The sequence below is a fragment of the Electrophorus electricus genome, chromosome 12, assembly GCF_013358815.1.
Source record: "Electrophorus electricus isolate fEleEle1 chromosome 12, fEleEle1.pri, whole genome shotgun sequence".
In the NCBI taxonomy this organism is placed as follows: Eukaryota; Metazoa; Chordata; class Actinopteri; order Gymnotiformes; family Gymnotidae; genus Electrophorus; species Electrophorus electricus.
In genome coordinates, this window is record NC_049546.1 from 12,766,834 (window position 1) to 12,790,756 (window position 23,923).

At 40.0% G+C, this 23,923-nt stretch overlaps 2 protein-coding genes across 4 annotated transcripts; both read left to right on the forward strand.

Moving 5' to 3' along the window:
* Positions 1-327: 327 nt before the first annotated feature.
* Positions 328-4,521, forward strand: tmsb1 (thymosin beta 1). 2 transcript variants are annotated; one of them, XM_027004964.2, is made up of 3 exons: positions 328-461; positions 2,328-2,437; positions 4,047-4,521. In XM_027004964.2, exons 2-3 carry the CDS (start codon positions 2,338-2,340, stop codon positions 4,085-4,087), a joined length of 141 nt encoding a protein of 46 aa, XP_026860765.1. In that variant the 5' UTR covers positions 328-461; positions 2,328-2,337; the 3' UTR covers positions 4,088-4,521. The 2 variants fall into 2 exon arrangements, with proteins under 2 accessions (XP_026860765.1, XP_026860764.1); XM_027004963.2 differs by having other exon boundaries at positions 330-456.
* A 3,199-nt stretch (positions 4,522-7,720) lies between these two features.
* Positions 7,721-23,767, forward strand: zgc:66447 (SLAIN motif-containing protein-like). 2 transcript variants are annotated; one of them, XM_027004928.2, is made up of 9 exons: positions 7,721-7,892; positions 8,942-9,564; positions 13,336-13,475; positions 14,311-14,451; positions 18,115-18,255; positions 18,865-19,167; positions 20,744-20,884; positions 22,070-22,367; positions 22,826-23,767. In XM_027004928.2, exons 2-9 carry the CDS (start codon positions 8,951-8,953, stop codon positions 22,893-22,895), a joined length of 1,848 nt encoding a protein of 615 aa, XP_026860729.2. In that variant the 5' UTR covers positions 7,721-7,892; positions 8,942-8,950; the 3' UTR covers positions 22,896-23,767. The 2 variants fall into 2 exon arrangements, with proteins under 2 accessions (XP_026860729.2, XP_026860730.2); XM_027004929.2 differs by having other exon boundaries at positions 22,829-23,767.
* Positions 23,768-23,923: the final 156 nt, after the last annotated feature.

Below are 23,923 nucleotides of genomic sequence, written 5' to 3' on the forward strand. Positions count from 1 at the left end.
AGACAACCGCAAGGTTGCGTTGTTGCTTCCTCAACCTTTATTCACCACACCTACAAAAAAGAGATTAACAAGAAAGAGATTTTACCAAATTTTCTGTTTGGATGTAATTGGATGTAACTAGTTGCAGTGATGTTCAACGATTTGTAGGTGAACAAATTCGAAAGACATCTATAGGGTAACACAAAGACATCTATAGGGTAAATTTCTCCTGGTAGAATTCTGCCACTTTCCTCTCCGTCAGAAGGGAGGGTGCGGTCGGTTATCCAATGCTGAAGTGGAGGAGCTTAGATTTGACCAATGACAGCGATCGTGTTGCATCCATGTTACCACGGTGCAGCGCGTGATTTACTATTTAAACAGGTTGACTTCCGTGGATTACGCATTTCATAAAAAAAAAAAAAAAAAAAGATTATATAAAACACATTTTGTGAAGGACTCAGGGGAGGACACTACCAGGTAAGGTAAGGGGCGATTCTATAACCCTAAAGCCGCTACTATTTCCTTGTAGTTCATTAAGTCTGCTGCTACGGTAGGTTATTGTACAGTTTAGTTAAAGATATGTCGAGTGTTCGAAGGTAACGGTATGCAGGTACCCACGCTGTACGATTTACCACATAACTATAGCTATTCTAACATCACGTCTTATATGTCCCATTATACTGGGGTGGCGTGAGAGCGATTTCTAATTCTGCTTCATTTGGAGAAGTGTCTGGGTTTGCCGAAGTCAAATCTCGCAGACCAGCACGACCGTTTTCTCAGCGCCAACTCGTGGGCTAAATGCCAAGGCTGAGCTACATTCCTTTGTATACACATTATGGGTTAACTGTTACCGCTTTAATATATTTCTAACCCAAATGGAATCTATCTTCAGTTTTATCTTAAAATGTTTTTTTGTTTGTTTTACTGCAGGCGTATTAGTTTGAAGTGTTGCAAATATATTAGCAAATGGATCCTCTCTAATGAAAGAAGAGAGCCTGTTGGAAGACTTCCTTCCCCCAAAGTACATTTAACTTGCTAATGGAACAATAAGTCATAAAATAAATGTAGTTTTTACCTTTTAAAGTGGGAACTGCTTACTACTGGCGAATGCTCTGGGAGGCGTAAGGTAGTAAGCTTTCAATACCTCTGTAAATTCACCTAATGTATTGTTCCATCTCGGACTCAACCTAATTTTAAACTTCTTATATTTACTTTGATTTCGCTGTAACTTAAAAAATACAATCGATCCATTATGTATTTTGCACATTCTCCACACCCACCTCTTATGCAAGGGCACCTGCTGATAAGGAAGTCAAGTGATGGCTAGCATTGGTTTATTTTCCTGGAGTAAGGTTGGAAAGACTCGATTTCCATTAAGATCATGCACAGCAAAAATCTGCATAGAACGAAACAGTGGCGTTTTTGTTCCAGAATGAGAACGTGTGGGCGACGTTTGTCACATGAGTGTCGATGAAAAGTATGTCCTACAGTAAAAACACGGTTTCATAAATTGTTTGGCCTCTGCATTTAGTTAATTGTGAAAGGCCTGACTAAGTGTATTCCATATAAAGGGGGCAATGCCCAAATCTTGTTTCTAATATCAGCACTATTCAGTGTAGGGAATCCTTTGACCTGTCTATTGTTTATGTACAAGTTCTACAATTGTTTTGCATTTGTTTCATCAAGCTGTGCATTCGTACACTGTGGCATGAGTGAGTACAAATTAATTGCTAAATTAATTAGCTAAGTGTAGTACCAATATTGGAAGGATTGATCACCAGTTGCTGCTGACGGCGCAAGTCATCCCATTTGTTTTAATTCTATGGTGGTACTAACTAATTGGGGCAAAAGTGGGGGTGGGGGGAAATGCAGGGCTGAATTTAAAATTTACTTCATTTTTAGTTTTAAAACTAGCTTTTACTGGTGGTGAGAAATTGCATAACCTCCTATTAACTCCAGGGGTGGGTGGGGCCCAACTACCTGCCCAGACTGTGATGGTGTAGAGAAATCCGGTAGTGGCATGAACTAACATGTAAAAGGTGACTCGGTCCTTGAGGTAATCAGAAAGACAAGCCTGTCAGCTTCAAAGAAACTGATTGAACTGAAAACATCCACTAGATTTAACTACTCAGTGCTCTGTCTAAATAGATTTGCAGCTTGCTGGTTTCAAATCTGCAATATCCATTCATTCACTTTCCAAAAGCCCTCCATTACAGCCTTGTTTACAGATAGTTCCTAAGCAGGAAGGTTTTACAAACTGAAAGCCAATGAAGTCAAATCATAATTTAATCCTTCAATTTGCTCCTGTTCAACAAAATGATCCAATGAAATGACCACTCTCCCCACAGAGCATCCAAAATGAGTGACAACCCCGTCAAGGATGAGGTCCAGAACTTCGACAAGAAGTGTCTAAAAAAGACATGCACGGCAGAGAAGAACACCCTTCCAACTAAGGAGGGTAAGATAGTTTAGTAATGTTGCTTCAGCAAATCCATGTATTCAGGCTTTTGTTACCTCAGTAGAGGGGAACAAACTGCTGATCAGGTAGATATGTGATGTTTTTGGCAGTGAAAGACATGCTAGGAGGAAATGGTGGAAATGACGACTATTTTTTTTACTGGTGGCAAGAATAAGAGCCCAAATCTATAAAGGCATTTCCTTTTAAAAGTATTGTTGTGAAACACCCCTCCTATTGACAGTCAGGGGAAAATGCCTCAAATTTATATAGACCAACATTGTTACATTTTGCATTAATACAACTATTTGGCCTGTGAGTTTGGTTGTCAACTTGCAGTTAAAGTGTAACTTGCAGTGTAACCAATTAATTGTAATGGTGACGCTTCTGAGCCCTGGGGAAGTAATGTTTAACTTCAAAGACTTCCAGCAGGTGACTGATACTAGCCGCTATTCCCAGCTCTCTATCTGATTCTTCTGTTTCCATTGGCTAGTGTCGACTATTGCATGCCCATGTTTTTCCTTGATCCCCTTCACTGCTTCTTTGTCCCCAGTTTTCATGCATACACAATTGATGTATAACAGCTTTTTCTCCCTCCCCTGTGACTCTTACTTGTACAACATTTGGTATCCCTGCTCTTAGACTGCAATGATGCCTGCAACATGGTGTACAGGATGTCAAAATGGTGATTAGACCCAGTTACACTAGTCACTTAGCCTGGGTTTACTACTCACGATGGCAAAAGATCTTTCATTTTAAATAATCCAAATTCAACTGATTGCGGACACGTCAGTCAGTAGCCGTGAGGCTACTGCTAGCATTGTGACTCAAACATCTTTGAGTAGATTTGCACCAATTTTTGTTTGGCTTCCCCAAAAATGAGCTTATTGGACACTAACATTTGAAGTCCAGTAGAACAGCTGAACAGTAGAAAGGCACTCCTTATTAAAACCTAAAGCTTTCTCATAATGCACCAAACAAGTCTCCAAGTTCTGGGGCTCACAGCACAAAACAGGCCATGATGGCCAAAGACAGCATTCCTGCAATTAGTGTTCCCAAATTAAGTCTGCCCAAATTTTAGGTAATTTTGGAGAAAGTCACTTTGTGGTCATAAGGTGACTTAACAAGCTTGACTGCACATGTCTTAAGATTGTGGCTTAGGCTGACGTATATAAATATCAAATGTTTTGGGTAAAGTTAATTGCCCTGTGTTTTTAATATGTGCATAATTAAAGTTGGGATCTCGACCATATTGCAATAGAAGTATGAAGAGGTTTGTGGTGTGGGGTGTTTTTTAAAGATATGGATATATTGTATATCGAGAACAAGGCTGACGAGTTACTCATTAAGTTATGGAATTTCATGTTTTGGAAATTAGAGTAAGTCTAAATTTCACGCGCACGTTTGAGCTATGCAAAGCCGGAATAACCAGCAGGTACTGAATGATGGTCATCATGGCACATGTACTGTTGACGACTCCTTTTTAAAAAATCCTCCTAAAGTGGCTGCCCAATTTGGAATGGGAGTGTTCGTGGTGCTTTGTTGAACTCTAACTCATGCTGTTGGTTTGTTTCATCACCCTAATTCTTACAAACTCTTCCCTTTTCAACAGATATTGAGAAGGAGAAGGCGGCAGCAGAGGTGGGGAAATGAGAACCTGGTGTGCTGGCTCATCATGCCCCTCTTTCTCATGCTCCTCCCAGTCCTCCTCCATTTTTAAGAGAATTGACTCGATCACCACCTTTTTACTTTATGTATTGTAAATCCATGTTTAAATCATTGCAGTGTCCCACAGTGCTGTGGCCAAGGAGGAGTCCAAGTTTTGAGTGGATGATGCCAGTTGTAAAGCCATGTATAATTGCAGCTGTGATTATTCTGAAAATTTTATCTTGCATTTGTTAGTGGGAAAAGATGACCTAAGAGCATTTGAGCAATCAGGCGCATGTATATTGCTTGTTGCCAACAAACTGTCAACTATGCCCATGCCCATGTCAGTGTCTGTATCTGGTGCCATTCTGGATGAGCTGTTGAATAAATGACATGTAAAATGCGATTTGTTTTTTTGTTTGTTTTGTTTTTTTTTTTTTTTAAAAAAAAGGGGGGGGGAGTTTAGGACATCTTGCATATTTGCGTCATTGCAACTGATTTTTCAATTATTTTAGTTTTATAGTAGCTCAAACTTTAACAAGAGCATGAGTGAATTCATTCATTATTACCGTTTCAAAAAACATCCAAACAATGTCTGGATAGAAGTTTCTTAGACTTTTGTGATGTGCAATGAAGTGAATAGAATGATGACAGTATAAAAATGTTAACAGAATGCAGTATGTACAGAATGATAACTTTGACCAGTCAAGATGACTTCAAACATTTCTCATGCCATCTTTTTATACAAAATGTGTATTCTACAAGTAAAAACATGACCGTTAATTTCTGGTGTGATGTAAAATATTTATTCACATGACTCTAAATTGCATATGATCACAATTACTTTTCTTGAATGTGTCTAGGCTTTATAGGTTGGTGCTATAAAGACAATGTGGCCTTTCAGTCTTATCCCTTATAGGTTTACACACTTCTAAATGTCTATGAATCTTTAGCATCAATTATGTTTGTGTATTACTCTATACCTAGTACTTACTTGCCTTGTCTTGAGAGAATTCCATTTCAGCTTTCTGTTCCGTGAGTCATGCCCAACTATCTGCTATGTTACTAAGTTGTTTGATCAAAAGGGTGTGGTTAAAGTAAACTTGTGCAATAATCTTTTTCACAGCTCATAAGAGGGTCCAATACAAGGGACCAGTTTTTAAAAAGCCTAATACTTTCCTTTTAGTAATAATTTGTTAAATATTGACTAGTTTAAGGATTAAAAAAAATAGTTCAGGCTTCAGGAGTTGAAGTCAAATGTATTTATATAGCCAGTTTTACAACAGCTGTTACAAAGCTGCTTTACAAATATCAGAGTCCATGCCCCCAGTGAGCAAGGCAAGGGTGACGGTGGCAAGAAAAAAAAACTCCCTAGAGCATGAGGAAGAAACCTTGAAAGGAACCAAGACTCAAAGGTGGGGCCCATCCTCCTCTGGCTGTGGGAGGACTTAAGCATAGACTAGCCCAGAAACACAATACAACCCATTATAATGATACAAGTAAATTATCTGAAAACCTGAAAAGCCAATGTAAAATGGCACTTTTTTCTTAGCAATAGTGAATAAGTTGACCAAACAAGATAGTAACAAGTCTAAATATAGTGACAAGCCTTCCCACCCAGTAAGGATCTCTGTCTGAATCTTCAGATGTCCAGGTTTTTTTTAAAGAGGCCTTGATTAGAATAAATAAAATTAAATATATCAGTAGGCCAACATATCAGTATTATGGAATTTGTAATTTGGGTTACCCTGAAGGGTTTGTCAATTCTGGTAGATCAGAAAACACACAGACTCACCTGTGGTTGATGAATGTAGCTGGAGCTTTGCAATGAGAATGTTTTGCTATAGTTGACTTGCTTGGGCATGACTGCAGCAGAGCATGTTTTTGCATGTAGCCAGACTACAGAACTGTATTTCCAAGCAGCTCAGTGTGGAAAAGAATAGAATACTCTAAAATACATTTAGAAAAGAACAGCATTTACTCACAGATTCTATATGTAGTCGTGTTCAAGTAATGTAAATAGCTGCATGTGTGATATGTCTGGTAAATGTATCTGTAACAACTACATGTTACTCAATGTGTGTAACAGGAGTTCCTCTACACAGCAGTCTTATTACACAAGACGTGCAGCAAGTCAACTCAACTGATATCCCAGAGCGTGTCTGGACAGTGGAAATCATGCTTTTACTAATTTTATCTTGCTAGTGCATCTTATATGTTTGCTCAATCTGTGGTGAATCAGGGGAAATAGTTGTGGTGGTAGTTCAGTGGTTAAGGTTCTTGCTTTGTACTCAGAAGGTTGCTGGTTCAAGCCCTGCCACTGTTTGGCCCCTTAATGCTCAAGTTGTACTCAGTCATAATTGTAAGCTCTTTTATTTTGGGTAAGTGTAGTTGCTTGGTGTCTGAGAAGCTACATGCAAACTGCTACAAAGACCAAGTCTTTTGGATCTGTTGAGTCTGAATTCTAGTGCAGTTCTAAGGATTTTGTTCATTACACTTTTATACATTTTTAAAGTAGAAATAAATACTAATTAAAAACACCACACAAAAATACAAAAACAAAATTGAGCTTTGGTGAGCAAACCTGATTTTCACCTTTACACAAAGTCTGCATATCCAAATAAAGTAAGCGTCGTGCAGTATAAGTTATAATGTTGTACTGAGCAAGTATGGAAGAATGCCTGTTGTCTTCCAACCAAACCTTTGTTCAAATGTGCTTTTTTGGTAAAATGAGCTGACCAGGGTTTTTCTGACATCTTAAAAGATTATGCATGCAAAAACTAGCAAGGTGTCACAGGAAAGCCTGCCACTTAAGTTCTTGGGCCCATGTTAATTGAGCATTTGTATAGCTAGCAGTAGTGTTGTTTTTAGGGCGTGACGTGACTGACCTACCTGTTTGCTCGGTATATTATTCTACATTTCGCTCTTTGTCCTCATTTAACTCCATGAGCTAGTTAACAGTTTGCAGCAGCTCAGGTTTCTCTACATGGACTATGTAGGCAGGTTCCAACACATCGCAAGTAACGCATGTGGGTGTGCACTGTTCAGCATGCACGTATGAACATGTGTATTACTTGCTCGTAAAAATGTCTTTTGAGCAATATGCATTTAAACTCATCATTATAAAACACCTGGCAATCTCATCGGTATCAGTGTAGGCACAGAATTGATTACATTCGTAAGTGTGCATTGTAGCATTAGGATTACGGTCCCTTCATATTTAATCAGTGTTGAAATCATAGTGTCTTATTTCAGATCAGTGTAACTAATTTGTGTTCCCAACAGTTTACCTTACTCATCTTATTATCAGTCTCCATGCTATTCTCTAGGTTAACTGTCTTCTAATTAAACATCAGTATCTTGTTTTTTTTCCTGGATGGGTGGTGAAATGAGATCACTTCTATTGTAAACAAATATCCCGCCCATTCCGAGTGATGACGCGTTTACTGAAATTGAACTCAAAATATTACTGCCATCTTCTGAATGAAATGGGTTGTTGCAAGTTTGGAGGACCAACACAGAACACGTTACTGGAAGAATCCAGCAGGCGGGGCTAAATCTCTAAGTAGGCTGCTCGGAACCTGAAACTGGGCGTGAATTTGTGTCTGATTGGTTCAACTGGTGTCATTCTACTCACTGCTCGATAAACTGGCTAATTAGGAAGAAAGCTAGCCTGCTAGCTAACTAGACAACCAGCAAAGGTTGCTAGTTTATAGGATTGTGGCGGGAGATTATCAGTTAGCAACTATATTTATGTTTAAATGTTGGCACTAGGTAGTCGTTGATTGAAGAATTCCAAGCAGTTGGCGAGGTAAGGTGGTTAAAGTACATTATGAAGCTAACTAATTGTAAAGTCATTCGACTACACGAATCACTTCACCAACGACAGTGCTAACCTATCTAGCTAATACCAACCAACGCCAGCTAGCTAGGTTAGCTACTCATTGCGCTGTCTTAATTTTTTTACTGCTAGCTAGAAGTATAGGTATGTGCGCATTCTATCAGCTAAGACTAGCTATCTTGCTACCAATACTGGTACCTGATTATTTTCTGCCAATAAGCAAAATATGTAGCTACAGCCAAAACTCTTAAGTGTGTGTGTATATACAGTATATGTAATATACCTATTAACATCTTCAGAAGTGCAGTTCGTTGTTTTACGATTAGTAATCGTCATCTAGCGTTGGTGTACTACCATTTGTTAAACACAGTCAGACAGCTAGCTATGTTAACCTAGCTCACTATCTGTTACCTAATTTTAACGTTAGCTAGCTGTATTAGCTGATTCAAGTAGATAAGTAGGTTAGGTTAGCTTGCTAGCTAACGCTACCAAGCTAACATTGTATTTCCTTTTATCATAAAGGTTCTGCACTTAACTTTACCCTGGAAAAATATTCTATTACTGTTGCTTACCCGGGGCTCAGGCTACCGCCAGTGCTTGATGTATTTTTAATTGTACTTTCTTACAAATAGTTAATGTGAAAACTTGACCAGCGATGTCTCAAAATGCTATGGGTCTGATGGCTCAAGCAGTTGACTGGTAATCCCGTCGCAAGATATATACTCTTTGTTTTTGCACTAGAGAAAGTTATTTTGTTAAGCAGCAACAAAATTTAGCTATTGTCATTTCTGATCAGTATCTGAATGGAATTTCGGAGCGTGACTTATTTAGCCTCATTATTTACAGTCTTTGAATTATGTACTGTAGAATTGAAGCAAGTGCCAGCAGGAAAGCTAGCTTTGCTTATGGCTTAACTTCTTAACCCTGTTATATGAGTAAACATGTGATCTGATATGTATGAGGACGTGTGTGCACAGAACATGCACAAACCCATAGTTAATATCTTTAAAATTCCACAGAGTGGAAGAATGGTGATTCCAGACAGTGGAAGTGTGGTTCAGCAGGCTGACAATGGTGGCACCAGCAGCCTTATGGCAAGCACACAGTCAGAGTTTGGGGTCCACCAGGACATGGCAAGCATGGAGCTGGAGGAAGTGCGCAAGTTGCAGGAGCTTGTACGGCGCCTGGAGGTCCAGAATCAGACCCTGCGCAACAGAACGGGCAAGCTTCAACTCAGGGCTCCTGACAGCAGCCTCCCGGCGGGTGGTGATGGTGGTGAACGGACGCTGTGCGAAGGGGTCACTGCAGACTCTTCAGCCAATGCAGAGGACACCGGCAGCCTCACTGGTAGAGAATTTGAGCGGTCCCCCCAATTGGACAGTAGCAGTAGTGAAGACATGTCTCCTGTCCATGAAGACACAAGGCTGGAGGAGGGGGAGGGAGCACTGTCTCAGTGTGCTGGATTCTTGAGTCTTGCATGTGGGCCAGGGCAAATGCAGGGACAGCCTCTGGCTAGCCCATCTGAAAACTATGATTCAGAGACACTTGGCGTAAGTGATGCAGGCATGGACAAGTCTGCTCTGGATGAGGTAGATGTGCTCGACTTGGAGGACTGTGCTGAGACTGAAGATGAAGACAGCTGGTAAGTTTCTGGTGTTTAATTCTGCTATCTAATTCACTATTTGTAACTGTTATTATGTAGTAAATTTTCAAGCAAGATGTAATTATAGTGTACTGTTTTTTTTATCTTAACTAGTCAGCGTGTTGGAGACAATTTATAGAAATGTGACAGGAAAGCATTTTGTAGATCATGTTGCAATGAGAAAAGTAGCTATCACTGGACTAAAGTTGCACTGTCTTATTTATTGCTAGCTACTACATCACTGACTCAAATGCATTAATGAGCACTCAAAATATTTTGTGTGATATGATTGTTCTAAGGTGCTTTCCATTTGTATATGTGTGTAAGTTTGTGCGATCTCACACATTTGAAAGGGGGGGGGGGGGGGTAATTCCATCAAGTCTTTAAGCACATTACATTAAGTCTTTACCAAATTGTTTGATCTGCGATGAGAAATACTGCAGACACATTATTAATCATTTGTCATACAACCAACGTAACGTTTTGTACTTAACACCATATTTTTTGTGCATTAATAACAATAAACCCATAACAACCCAACAATGGCAATTTTACTTTAGTTCTCCTTTTGAGTCATTTCCATCTGTCTGCATCAGGTTGTCCCAAAATGTCAACTACTTGTCATACTGAAGCTGCCACTAAATGCTGTGTGGACGAGGTCAGCCTGCCTCAGTGATTGCTCTAGAGGATTGTGAGATACAGGTCGAAACTCCTCTGTTTGCACAGAGCATCTGACCTTACTTGATTCTCTTGACACCCTCCCTGGTCTGTGAGACTGCCCAGCTGTGTGTGTTTAAGGCACTCTTACACATGGAATGGGGTTTCTGATATTCTTTTTTAATGTGTTGTTACAACTACAGTAAAGTGAAGTGCAGTTTAAAGAAGCAGTAAGTTGACTCCATTATGATGAATGATGATGAAATCACCATCACCATCAGCATTAGATTACTGCAATAGTTAGGATGGATTATAACTTTGATTACAATAGTAGACTCGCATTGCTTGATGTATATTATGACAAGAAATTAAAACATTTGTCATTGTCTTTTTCATCATGCTTTTTAAAAAAAGAGAGAAAAATACAACTTATTCTAATTGAAAATGAATGACTTTATTACTACTTTACGACATTCTCTGGCAGCCAGTGTGAAGTATAATAGTGCTCAAGCTTCACAAAGATCACAAATGAATTTCCAGCATAGTTGTAGTTAAAGACTGAAAGGAGAAATATTTAAGATACTGACTTATTTACCACATTGTAAAAGCAATGACTCACTCTATACATTGTGAAGTGCTAGGTGAGATTAGACTTTGAGTGACTGTCTATTTTAGTTTGACCATTATTATTCAGTTGTGCTGTGAATTTCCATCGGCTCTATAGATTTTGACATGGCTACCCTGACAAAAAGTTTAAATGTAATCTAGAATTGTAAAGGTTAATTTTAGCATCAGTGTATCAAAAGTGTTACTCTTATTAAATAAACACTTTTGTCCTCAATTAAGAAGAAATAAAGACTGTCAGAAATGGAATGTGTGTAATGTGGGAACATGAACATTATTTATTGATTGATTGATTTGTGGGGTAATCGCCGTGAAAGACATGATGTATTGTTGTTTTGGCACCATAAGCGCAGCTAAAATATGGAAGCTCTAACATGGGTTGCAATTTCACACTGTGGGTGTGGTTCCTCTGTAAAATATTTGTTTTTCTTCCCGTTTCGGTTTGTACCGATCAACGTCATATTTTGCAGGCCATCATGATCTGTGCTTCATCACTTTTCAGATCCAAGCCACTTCCATAAAATTGACTATGGTAACATTTTTGTCAACACTCATCAGCTTCGGAGAATATCGTGAGTTCATGTTTAATGCCACTCGCTGGTTCCACTTTCTTTTTTTTTTTTCCCCCCCCCCTCCTGGTTTTCAGAGCTTTCTTCAGTGCTGGTAGTGCAAACAAGGGACTGTGGCAGGAAATATGTACTTTGATGTGCAGCTAAAAACTGACTGACTGACTGACTGACTGACTGGCTATTTATTTCTGCTGTGATGGACTGCTATATCTATACTTGTGGATTAAAAATGTCAAAAGCTTGTCGTTTATTGACACAATTTCTTTTGCCCAGTACTACTCTTTAGTATTTTGAATTGTAGTAGAAAGCCGGAAAATGATTCAGGTCATTAAATTCTCTTCCTAGTTCTGCATTGTATTAACTTGCCAGATGTGCCGTGTTAATACTGGGCCTGCTCTCCATTGCAAACCATAACACTGAAAATGTTAAGAACTGGCCCAAGCATACCTAGTTCTGCTGTAAATGCCTAATGTGAACTATGGTCAGAAATGATGCATTTGACCCACTGCGACTAGTAAAAGAACTGTCAAACATGGACATGCTGTTTCTCACTTCATAATTTTTTAATGAATTATCCAAAAATGGCTTGTAACAGAATGTGGATAATCCCACTAAATCATTTGTTTCATTCAATACATGGTTGCCCGATGTGTCCTGGGGCTGCATTGGCCTGACAGTTTATCTGCTTTGGGGATGTTCAGGTACTTCATTGTGTATAAGCCTAATTTACCATGGTCACCACTTTTATTCCAGTAGCCAATTAACAGCTTTTCTAAAGTCCTTTGGAAAAACAACGGTGGCTCAGTTTTATCCTTCAGTACAGCTGTAACTGCATTTACTACTGCAGTGTTTTATAATCCTTTAAGTGCACTGTGATCTGATTTTGGCTCGACTGTAAAGCTGCTTCAGCTGCAGTCAGACTACATGTGATCTTTTTTAGGGAAGGAAGCTGTGGTGAACAAGAGGCCTAACTGTTGGTCAATAGTATAGCTATAATTTCATCTTGGCTTGCTCTCAGTAGCATTTGGCCTTTTATAGAATCAAAAAAGTGGACAAGTTTGACCAACCTCTTAAACTAGATATGTGACATCAGTACCATATCCTTGTCACAGTGAGAACCCTCCGTCATCATAATTATCATAGCTCTCCACAAGCTACTTATCGCTCCACTCTGGATTTACATCAGAGCAACCCTAATCCCAAAGGTCTGGGCCCTCCATGGGTGCCTGTTCCTCTTGAGCTTGTGCATTCCAACTTTTGCTGGTCTGGCAGGCAGCGGTGCAGAGCCTGATGCCGAGCGGCCATGCTCGGAATGCAGAAATCGGAATGCTTAAAATCCACACGGAAACAAACCACCCGATCAAGTTCTCTCCAAAGTAAAAAACTAGTTGGCTTGTACTGCTCAGGAATCCTGAATTAGGTTAGTGCTGCACAATACATCAAATTTTCCCATATATTTAATCTTTTTAAAGAATCATTGTTGAAACTTTTACATTGCAATTTGGATATTCACTAAAACGTATAGGTGAAGTAAGGGGTGGGGGGGAATAAAACTTCTCTAATGTTTTGTTAAACAAAATTGACCAATTTTTGGATTCCATGGCAGAAAAAAAATCTGTAAAATCAATGGTGTGAGGCTGAGCTTCAATCATGATGGTGTTTTCAGGGCAAATGATATGTCCAATATTGTATTTTGGATGAGAAATCTACATGTAAATTTGTATCACCCAGCCCTAGACCAGGTACTTTGGAACTCCTTACTCTTTCTAATAGCTGGCTGTCAGTAAACAGGTGTTCATCCTGTGTGAATGAAGGCTTTGCTTCAACTTTTCCTCTGTCTGCAGTTGTTTGTGGTCCCATTAGACAGAGAAGCTTCTGACCTGACCAGCTCAAACAATTCCTTTCCTGTCATTCTCCACAGGCTGTACGTGTCTCCTAAGAAGCAGCTGCTGACGAAGCAGGGCCCGGAGTCTCCGCTGAAGTGGTGCAGGAAGGTGCTGGATCACCCGAGCCCTGAGACCGAGGTGGCCTGCAGGACGCTCATCAGCCGCTTGGACCAAAGTACTTGCCTCACAAAGGCACTTTTAGAGCTTACACATATTGTAAAATTTCTGGTATTTCATTAATTTGAATGACGAAATCAAAAAGAACTGCTTGTGCTCAAATGCCTCAGTCAGGTGGTTATTGCCATTATCCTATAGCTTGTTGTACCATACTGCATTATCTGCACTGTTTGTGCATGTGTCTGTGTCTGTCTCCATCCCTGACACCCGTCAGCAGGTGAGCATATGCCAAAGCTACACAGACATTGTGTTTTCCATTAGTCCTTCTGCTTACTGTCCGCACACCAACACTGCTGAATGCATGGTCAATTGATTAGCTGAAGTTGAAACAATTCTATCATTTAACTGCATATAGATATGCATAAATGACCACAGAATATGGAACAGTGCCTTTAAGCCTGTCGTCAGGGCAGGAAGGAAGAAATGGCAAGTGTTTGTTCAGACAAATGGAGCTTATCTTTTACACCATATTAAATCAAGTGACCTTTGGAAGGAACTAATCTGACCAAACATTCTTGTGGCCTAATTCACTTGTTAGTTTAATATATACATTTTTGCTTAATTTCTTCATTTTTATATTTGACCATATCCTCATATAGCAAAGAATGATGTATTTTTAGTCCCTTTGACCATATTGCGATAGATATGTGAAGTGAGAGCTCATGGTTATAAAAGAAGATTGCCTTTCAGGACTGCAATTGTACAATCTTGAGTTGTGTGAAGACCTGTCATGTTTTCTTAGTTTAAATGAAAGAGTGATGCCCGCAGGCCTGGCGCACAGAACGCTAAGCCAGATGCTGCTTTGTGTGCTAACTCTCCTCTCTTTCCCCCAGCCTCGCGATGGAGGAACATGTACTGCAGCCCATCTCAAAGCCCTGCAGGCTCAGTCGAGGCTGGCTCCTCAGGCACTGCTCTGCTCTCTCCTGGGTACCACAAATCAACTAACAAAACCCTACTAACCTGTGGCAGCTCAGGTATGGCATGATATTAACACAGTGCTTCACCCTCTCCTTTCTGACCTTGCTCTGCACACATCACCTCCCTTATTGTAAACACACATGACCTGTGAGAGTACACACCACACACACACACGGACACACACACACACACACAACCCTGTATGACTTGCAGCAGTCTTAAAGGTGTCAGCCCAGACTGCCAAGCATATTATTTTTAAAACACTTGTTTTTTATCTTTTGATTTGCATCCACATGAGTGTATCTATAAAGAATAATGAGATCCTGTGCCATACATAATATGCTATGCAAATATTTTTGACTGCCAAATCACTTTACAGTATGGTGAGAAAAGTCCAGAATAAACAGCCTTTCTGTGACTAATTTATTTGTAGAGTATCTCACACAAGCAGGTTTGTCCGTTAAAGGCTAAACATTAGAGGAGGAGGTACTGACAGTTTTTTTTTATTTTTTATTTTATTTTTTTTATTATTATTAATGGTAGTGGTAGTGGAGGTGGTAGTGGTAGTGTTTTCATTATATGCTGTCCATCACAGTACTGATCTTGCATTCTCTACAGGTTGATCGCACAGGTGATTCATTAGAATTAATTACTCAACCGCAAAATATATTTTTCTGGTTCCATTTTGCTGTAGTTCTGTAGCTACATTCCAACGGGAAAGAAAAATTTTAATTATTGGCTAACTGCTGTTTCTGTACCTTTTTGTGTGTGTGTGTGTGTGTGTGTGTGTGTGTGTGTGTGTGTGTGTGTGTGTGTGTGTGTGTGTGTGTGTGTGTACAAACTTTGTACTTCTGTCTGTTTGTATATGAGAACTTTTCACACTTGCACACTTGACTTGCTTTGTGTGACCTTGTGTAATTTTGCTTGGGTTTTTACTGTACATGCTGACACTAGGTGTTCTTTTGCCAAAGAGCCCATGTATTGTATTTATATGCTTTAATCTACATGCCAGTGTTTCTGTTCAGTTACATGGACATTCACTCAATTTGATCAGTGGTCTAGAGAGGGTATCTTCATAAATGACAATGCATAAGTCTACTTAAATTTAGACCTCTTTTATACCAAGCATTATTGCAAAAGGGTGGAAGTCCACATCCCAGGTCATGAGCAGCGCCTGACCTGTGTTTAAACACCTCCTTGTCAGCTGTGCATTCTTCCCCTTTTTCAGATGTTATACTCATTGGTTGAGACAATATACTCCTCTATATTTGCCTTATTTTTAGAGTTAACTTTGCCCGTTTTAAGACCACATTGGCCCCACCACTCACACCTCTTTATGGCTTACCCATGAATTTTTGAATTCTGAAAACTGCAGGTAGGCATCTTGAGCACTTGTATAAGAGCACTGACCTTACTATCCACTCCATAGTCTGTTGATAATTTGCTCAAGTCCAAGGATGGACTTAATGCTGCTTACTACTTTAATTACTCCTCTCATCAATAAAAGCTGTGGTGAGCAAAAATCCTCTTTGCCAATATAATTAAGCTGCTAAAGCCTCCTATAAGATTGTCGTAAGCTCTGCTGTACAGTGCGAAGCTTTCATTAATGATAAATGTCAGTGGACTGCACTGACTTTCTCTTCCCCTTAGTTCCTGTTTACCCAGAATCACATTTTTCTGAGCTCTCCAGACTTTGTCTTTGTACTTATTTCTAAATTAAATACCCAGAACCTGCCAGCTTGACCTCGCCTTAGCCACCCTCCTGAAGGTCTGCTCTTCTGTTAGCTCATGACCCAGCTCTGTGACCCAGTTCTGGTTTTGTTTTTCTGCCCCTTCAACTTCAGCAGAAATGGCTGACTCTCAAATTTTAGTTCTTGGTCATGGTTATTCTTGCATATATTGTCCCTCTGGGTTAGATCATAAAATGTCAGGCCAATGACAAAGGGCTTTTTTCAGTATTTCATTACCTTATTTGCAGTCGTGGGCAAAAGTTTTGAAACTGACATTTTGGTTTTCACAAAGTTTACTGCCTCAGTTTAGATGCTTTTGCCATATGTTTATATGGTATAGTGATGTACAATTATTAGTATTTCATTTTTATTGAAAAATGCATCTAGTTTAAGCAAAGACCTAATATTTACAGTGTTAACCCTTCTTTTCTTTTTTAAGACTTCTACAATTCGCCTTAGCATGCTGGATATCAGCTTCTGGGCAAAATCTTGACTCATTGCAACCTGTTCTTGCCTAATCAGTGCTTGGAGTTGATGACAATTTCTGTGTTATTGTTTGTCCACCCTCTTTTTGAGGATTGACCACGGGTTCTCAATGGGATTGAGATCTGGGGAGTTTCCTTTCCTGGCCATGGACCCAAAATTTCAATCTTTTTTTCACCAAGCCAATTGGTTATCACTTTTGCCTTGTGCAAAAAAAAAAAAAGCATTGTTCATCACCAAACTGCTCCTGGATCGTTGGGAGAAGTTGCTCTTGGAGGATGTTTTGATTATTCATTCCTTATTCATGGCAGTGTTCATACAGAAAGTTTTGAGCTAGTCCAGTCCCTTCGATAAGAAGCAACTCCAGACATGAATGGTCTCAAGATGCCTCACTGTTGGAATGACCTATGACTTCTCCTGACAATCATTTGTCCAGATATCCCAAACAGTCTGACCCTAAACTTCCTGCAGAATGTCAGAATGCCTCCCTTCTTGACACCAAGCCATCTTCCAAAAGCCTTTGCCTCACTGGACGTGCAGATGTATTCACACCTGCCTTCTGCCATTCCTGAGCAAGCTCTCATCCAAGGGAGTGGGTTTGTTAACATTTGAATTCAAAATGAGGTTAACAAATGATGGCAAATAATTCAAGACAAAAAGCTCAAATATTTAAATGGAGCAAAATCCTTGACTCTTATCCAACACTTGTCTTAAATCAAAACTAATTTTGCTGAAAGCACACGCTTGTAAGTCTTTGTATAACTTTAGAACTCACAGAGAATCTCCCAATCTGTATTTATAATGATCTTACCCATTTTAGTCCTGCAACTCCTGCCAAAACATTTATAAAGTGTTTGTGTGTGTGTTCATAATTTGTTACTGTGATTATACATTTGCACATATGCACAATTCCAACATTATGAATGTAAATTTATGCCATTTATTCTTTGTAATGTTCATGTGACCTTTTCAGGGGTAAAAGTAAAATGTGATTTAGTAATTAAAAGGTCAAAACAGTGTGTTGATGCAGTGCTCTGGGTTTTCTGGAGGGACAGTGTATATTCATAGACTGCAAGAGAATCCATTACTTGTACTACTTGCATATTTAGTTAACAGATGAGTAAAGTAATAAGTGTTTGTTTTTGTTAAATGTATGTGATGTACACATTTTACACATACGCGTTTGAGTGCAGTTCTGACCAACATCTGATTTACACAGTAAACCTCACACAACAATTCATATCAATTTTTCACTGTGTATAAGGATTGTCCTTCTTTTTTTTTTAATATCTCAAGCATTAATAATTATACCAGTCTATAAACTAGGGAGAAATGTATTGCTTCTAGTGACCACGCACGCATGCATGCATGCATGCATGCATACATACATACATGTGCGTGCACACACACACACAGTTGTGTGCAGGTGTGTCTTTGCATGCACCTATTTGGTGGTGAATTTGTATGTAATGACAGACCTGCTGTTGTACATTTTGTGATTTGTAGGCTACACCGGCATGCGCTCTGCCCTGAGCTCCCAATCGTCCATTGACAGTGAGCTAAGCACATCCGATGACTCTATCTCCATGGGCTACAAGCTGCAGGATCTAACCGATGTACAGATCATGGCTCGTCTTCAGGAAGAGAGTGAGTCCGGACACCACCTTTTGCTTCACCCTTGCTTCCCACTTGCATTATTACTCAGATCTCTCTGTGCACTGCATCTAATACATGGCATATGGAAATTGAGTGGTGTAGTTATGTAAAGCTTATGTAATTTTAGAAGCACAGTCCTAGATAAGAAAATTTGTTGATTACCTGTACCAGAGGACCAGAGATATTCATTTAGAAGTACTCGGTCCTATATATAATCATAAGTCTTTCATTGACTTTGAAGCAGTTAAATATTAAACATTAAATACCCTGTATAGAGCATGCACTTGGAGACTATAATCCATATCTTGGCATCCACAGTGTTTTCTGTTGGATTTCTTCCAGGTCCTATTAATGGTCAGTTTCTGTCCACAGGACTGTTTATTAGCTAAATGTACAATATCTGGTGACCTACAGGCTGTAACTGTACACCTATAAAATGGGTCTAAGATAGGTGTACCTAATAAAGTTACAAATGAGTGACAGCTGACACTGATTAAAGAGTAGAACTTTCAGTGAAAGTGGGATTATTAATGCTCATGGAAATGTCATTTGTGCGTGTGTGTATGGGGCGGGGGGGGGCGGGGGGTTTCTGGCTAACAGGTCTGCGGCAGGACTATGCCTCCAGCTCGGCATCAGCATCACGCCGAAGCTCCACGGCCTCACTGCAGTCCCTGAGGTGGGGCGCCCACAGCGACCAGGAGCTGGACTCCCGCAGCTTGGAGGACGAGGAGGATGGCTGCTCATCCCTGCCTCGTCGCCTCCACCGGCACGCCGCCTTTCCCCGCTGCCCATCTCCTGGTGCGCTGCCAGAGCCCAGCCGCCCAGGGGCCCCCCGCGCCCGCGCCCCCACCCGCTCTCTGCCTGTTCCTGGTCCAGAGCTCCTCAAGTTCGCCAGGAGTGAGGGTACAATGTGATGCCGCATTAAGACACTCTCTCACACACTTGCCCCAACACATCATTTTTTTTTTTTCTCTCCCCCCCCTCCGCATTTTTGCAACTGATGTTTGAGGTTGTTATATGCTAACTTAATAAATATGTTTCTTATCCCCTAAGTGAAAGGAAAGGAAGAGTTTTTCAGAAAGGAAAGGAAGAGTTTTAGCTTGGGTTGTTTTTACATAATAACACTAACCCATGTCATCTTTGTGTTGTTTGCATGGAACAGTGTGGTTTGTTGATTTTAAAGCTTCCTGTTCAAGACTGAAGCAAATTAAGGTTAGGTTAAAAAAAAAAAAAAAAAAAAAAAAAAAAAAAAAAAAAAAAAACTATAAACATCCATACTGAGGAGTGTCCTTTTCCATTTCGAGGTGAAAAGGTCATTGTCAAAGTTGCGATAGAATGGAGATCGAGTAGTATACTTGTAGCATATTTTGATGGTGTAGAGGTTATACAGCTGTGGTAATGGTTAACCACATACATCCATGCTCTTAATTTGTTCTAGCTTTTGTAAAGTCTGGAAGCTACCCTTCCTTTTATATTGTCCTTTTGTTGTGGTTTTTGGAGGTGTGTGAGCTGCTGATGCTAGGCTGAACCACAGGCTGTAGCATGTCCTATTATGTACCATCATTGTGTACCACTGGTGTATCATGTCTACCATGGGGTCAGGTGCTACTATCCTTGATTTCGGTGATGTCGACAGTCAAATTCTGTCATGTAGTGTTATGAAGTACAGTGCGTTCTTTGAAACATTTCTTTTCACCATTCTATTAGTTTGTGTCCCTGAAACTGTGCTGTGATTTAGCATTTCAGAGGATTCTTGTGTACTTGCATCTTGGGTGATAACAGCAAGTTATACAATGATTTTCTTTCATCATTAAACAAAAAAAAAACTTTCTAAAAAGACAAAATGCATGTCATTTACCTGCCAAGATGAGTGATGCTCTTTTCAGAAGAGGTGAATAATGTGTTGTGTGAGTTGTGTGTAAAATTGTTTTAATCAAACATCTGCGTTTCTTTCACTGGGGCAGCTGTCAGTGATGTATGTGTGGTTTGCCATATGCTGGTTATATATGTTTAAAGATATCCCTCCAAAAGGTCCCAGAGTTTCTCATTTCAACTTTGTGAAAAGTTTTACAAGCCTAGATCTGCGGCTTGGGCTTCCTGTAGTTCCAGTTATGTTACTGTGTATCCTGAGCATGTGTGTAGATTGGCATATACTTATATGTATGACAAACTAGATAAATTGGCACAAAGTAGAGAATATTTAAGGTGCCTATGGGCTGGCTTCAACAAGATGTTAAACCTCCATATTGTCAAATGTTCCTATTTCAGAATTCTAGCTGTGCCAAGAGCAGTTTAAGGAAATATTTAAAGTACACCAAAGTATACATTTGAATTAACACACAAACGCAGCTACCACTGTCTGCCTCTGAGCCCTCATGTAAAGGAAGGGGCTCCACATTAAACCCTCCTTTTTTTGGACTGGTGACGCAAGTCCATTTGTATAAAGCAGACCCTGTGCGTATGTGTGTGTGGCTTTCAGTGGAGCTAAGGCACAGTATGCCTAACCTGGCCCCACGCACCAGCCTGCGCTCCCTAGAGGCAGTGAGAAACAGCCGCAGCATGGAGGCTAACCTGCAGAGCTCAGGCAGTCGCATATCCCGCTTGACCCAGTCCCCCACAGGTCGGTGCCCCCTCTGCCTCACCCCTCACATGCTCTCAGGACCAGTGTGGCACTTAGGAATTTCATGGTTTTGCAGTGAATTTCTCTGAGCCCATTTACACCTGGTATTAATCTGGATTCATGGATCCTGCGCATTGCTCAGCGGAAACACATCAACATCTGGCACATTGTGCACAATCTCGAAGACCTGAAAACTAACTGGCCTGCTAACTGAAAACTACAGTGGATAACCGCAACTGCTCAGAACACTCAAAGAGCCCTAGTACTGATGTAATAAATATGTGTATGGATCTTTGACCTGCTAGCAGAAGTATTATGAATAGCACAAAATCCAAACACAGCTGGTCAGCTGTGACTCATGAAAAGGTGAAAAGTAAACAGGTATGGTCTTGACTGACCATTTGTGATTTCATGTTAATGGATTGCATGTTAATACCAGGTGCAAATGGGCCCTCTTTGTATCTTACAACAGAGGTCTGTAGAGAGTACAAACCAGTAGTATTGCAGCATAATTCACAGACCTGGCCCTCAAATCCTTCACTTAGGTGTTATTGGATGTTGCTGGTCCTCATATGGTATCCACATTCTGTAGCCACCTGGAGGTGTCTAATTTTCACACCTCATCTGTTAATCTGAGTTAAGAGTGCATAATGTACTATAGGATACATGGTGAGGGGTAGTGTAGTGCATAATGGATTGTACTAAATCATGGTAGAGACAAGGAAGGCTGGTAGAGACGAGTAAGAAATTTATACGTAATGTCTCCCTCTAATGGCTAATTCTAAAACTGAATTTACTGAATAAAATATTAACATATTTATAGTGTACTAAATACTACTCCATGTCTTATTGAAAGGTAATGTAGTTATCTTCATATATATTAAAACCCTTTTGAAGATGGAATTTTTCCCTTTGAATTATTATTATTTTTTTCCCAGTGCCACTCTCTCCAATTCATGAAGCAGCTAAACGGTAAATCATGACCATGATGGTTAGATCAAAAACAGAATTTTCTTTTCCTAACAGTCATGTTTGGGGAAGCACAGGAAGTAGTCAGGTATAGAAAATAAGAAGGTATAGGTTAGAAAAACTCAAATTATCTTAATTAGGGCCTTAGAAATATCCATTGCTCTCCAGTCACATAATCTCCCATTTAGAGTGACCAATAACTCCCTGCTCCTACAGGTGTGTCTTCAGCCCGACTGAAAGGGAGTGGCCAGTCGCCTCTCTCGCTTCGTGCTCCTATGAAAGCCCTGAGCCCTGTGGGCTCCATGGCTGTAGCGCGACAGCCTGGGAGATGCCCCAGCGGTCCTCAGGGAGGGAATTTGACAGGGTCGCGGCGGGTGCCGTCACCTGGGCCCACTAATGGAGGGGTGTACTCAGCCTGCAGGACCACTACTGGAGGACCCAGACAAAGCCTGCGAGCAGGTGTGATGTCTGCCACACCCACATCCAGAGGCAGGCTGGGCCAGGCACCTAGGAGGTAACTTGCGATTTCACACTCATCTAAAAACTGAGCATTGTGTTTATCTTTTTCTTTAATTAAAGCTTATGTAATCAGCTTTTGCCAGCATTCACCAGACGTGGCTGTCCACTTTGATCCCACGTTTCTCCAAAGCCCCTGCTTTCATAGACATGGATGCTTTTAAATGTGCTGTGTGCATGTAAAAGAGTTCATAGGCAGGAAGGACCACCTCCTACTAGAAAGGTTTTGTAATTGCTTTATACAGCAAAATGTTGCTAAATAAAGAACCAAGAAGTCACAGATCTTTTTTTTTTTTTTCCCTCAGATAAATTTTCAGTGCTTATTATCAAATGTTAATACATTTTACCTGAAGTGTCCTTTAAACATTTTTCTGTAGCTGCAGCAAAATCTGGGGAAATAAAAAACAAAACAATACAAACTACTGTTCAAACTGCTCCTAATGCATGTTTTTACAGTAGGTCTCTGGGAATGCCGAAAACTTGCAGTCCTGTGACAGATGATTCCTGGAAGGATGGTTGTTATTGAGGCTTCTGCTGTGCTCACTCGCACGCTCCTAGGAAATGCTGCCAAGGCGCTTCTGCCTTTACAAACAACATGGCAGAGACACTGGACACTTGAAGCCCAGAAACGCAGACACACTAAAACACTCAGCCCAGAAAGTTTGACCCCAGCATGAATCCTCTCATTTCACTGCCACAATTGCCTGAGGAAAGCTGTAAAATTTTTTATTTTATTTTTGGTTTTAAGAATTTGTGTCCTTTATTTTTATGATAACTGGAGAAGCTACTGGAACAATTGATGTAGAATATGTTGTCTTGTAAAAATACATCAAGCTTCTGATTTGTTGTTTTAACTGCTAAGTCTAGAACTGAAGTCCTAGATCCTTTATTGTGGAAAAAATACTATGAATGCTTTCCATATGGACTTTTTCAGACTTTGGGAAAGTTTGTAATTCAAAATTTGCTGAGTGAAGTGTTGCACTTAGCCAAGAAGGATAACTGGATTGCATTTACAAGGCACAACAATGCAATATATATGAAATTTCCCAAAGCGGGGGTTGTCAAAGGGGGATTGTCAGACAGAGAGATGGAGGGGGGAAAAAATTGTAATAAAACTGAAGTCACGTCTGTGCCAAGGTACTACTGCAACACTGTTCTTCACATACAGATGTCTTTGAATTCATGGTTGTTGTTTTTTTTGTTGTGGGTTTTTTTTTGTTTTTTTTTCCTCTCTTTTCACTATTTGTTGATGGGTAAATTTAAGTAATGAATTTTGAATGCTTGCAACATGAGGGAACAACTAAATATGCAAAGTACACAACTTGATACAGTTCCTGGTTTTCCAAGGAAGTGTAGCAAACTTTCAATAAACTTAACACAAGTGTAGCATAAAACCAATTTGCTTAATTTATCATGGCTAAATCTTTTTTTTAATGAAGTAATATGGCAAACAAAACCATAGGCTTACAGCATGGTCAAATGGATAGAGAAAGTGTCAGTACCCACATTTACAGTATGCAGAAAGGCCTATTAAATATTGTAGTTTCAGAATAG

Excerpts from the sequence above, each read along its gene's own strand:
- tmsb1 (XM_027004964.2), top strand. The coding sequence starts at position 2,338 with ATGAGTGACAACCCCGTCAAGGATGAGGTCCAGAACTTCGACAAGAAG. Across the intron at positions 2,438-4,046 it reads CACCCTTCCAACTAAGGAGG|ATATTGAGAAGGAGAAGGCG; the intron begins GTAAGATAGTTT and ends CCTTTTCAACAG.
- zgc:66447 (XM_027004928.2), top strand. The coding sequence starts at position 8,951 with ATGGTGATTCCAGACAGTGGAAGTGTGGTTCAGCAGGCTGACAATGGT. Across the intron at positions 9,565-13,335 it reads ACTGAAGATGAAGACAGCTG|GCTGTACGTGTCTCCTAAGA; the intron begins GTAAGTTTCTGG and ends CATTCTCCACAG. Across the intron at positions 19,168-20,743 it reads CAAGTTCGCCAGGAGTGAGG|TGGAGCTAAGGCACAGTATG; the intron begins GTACAATGTGAT and ends TGTGGCTTTCAG.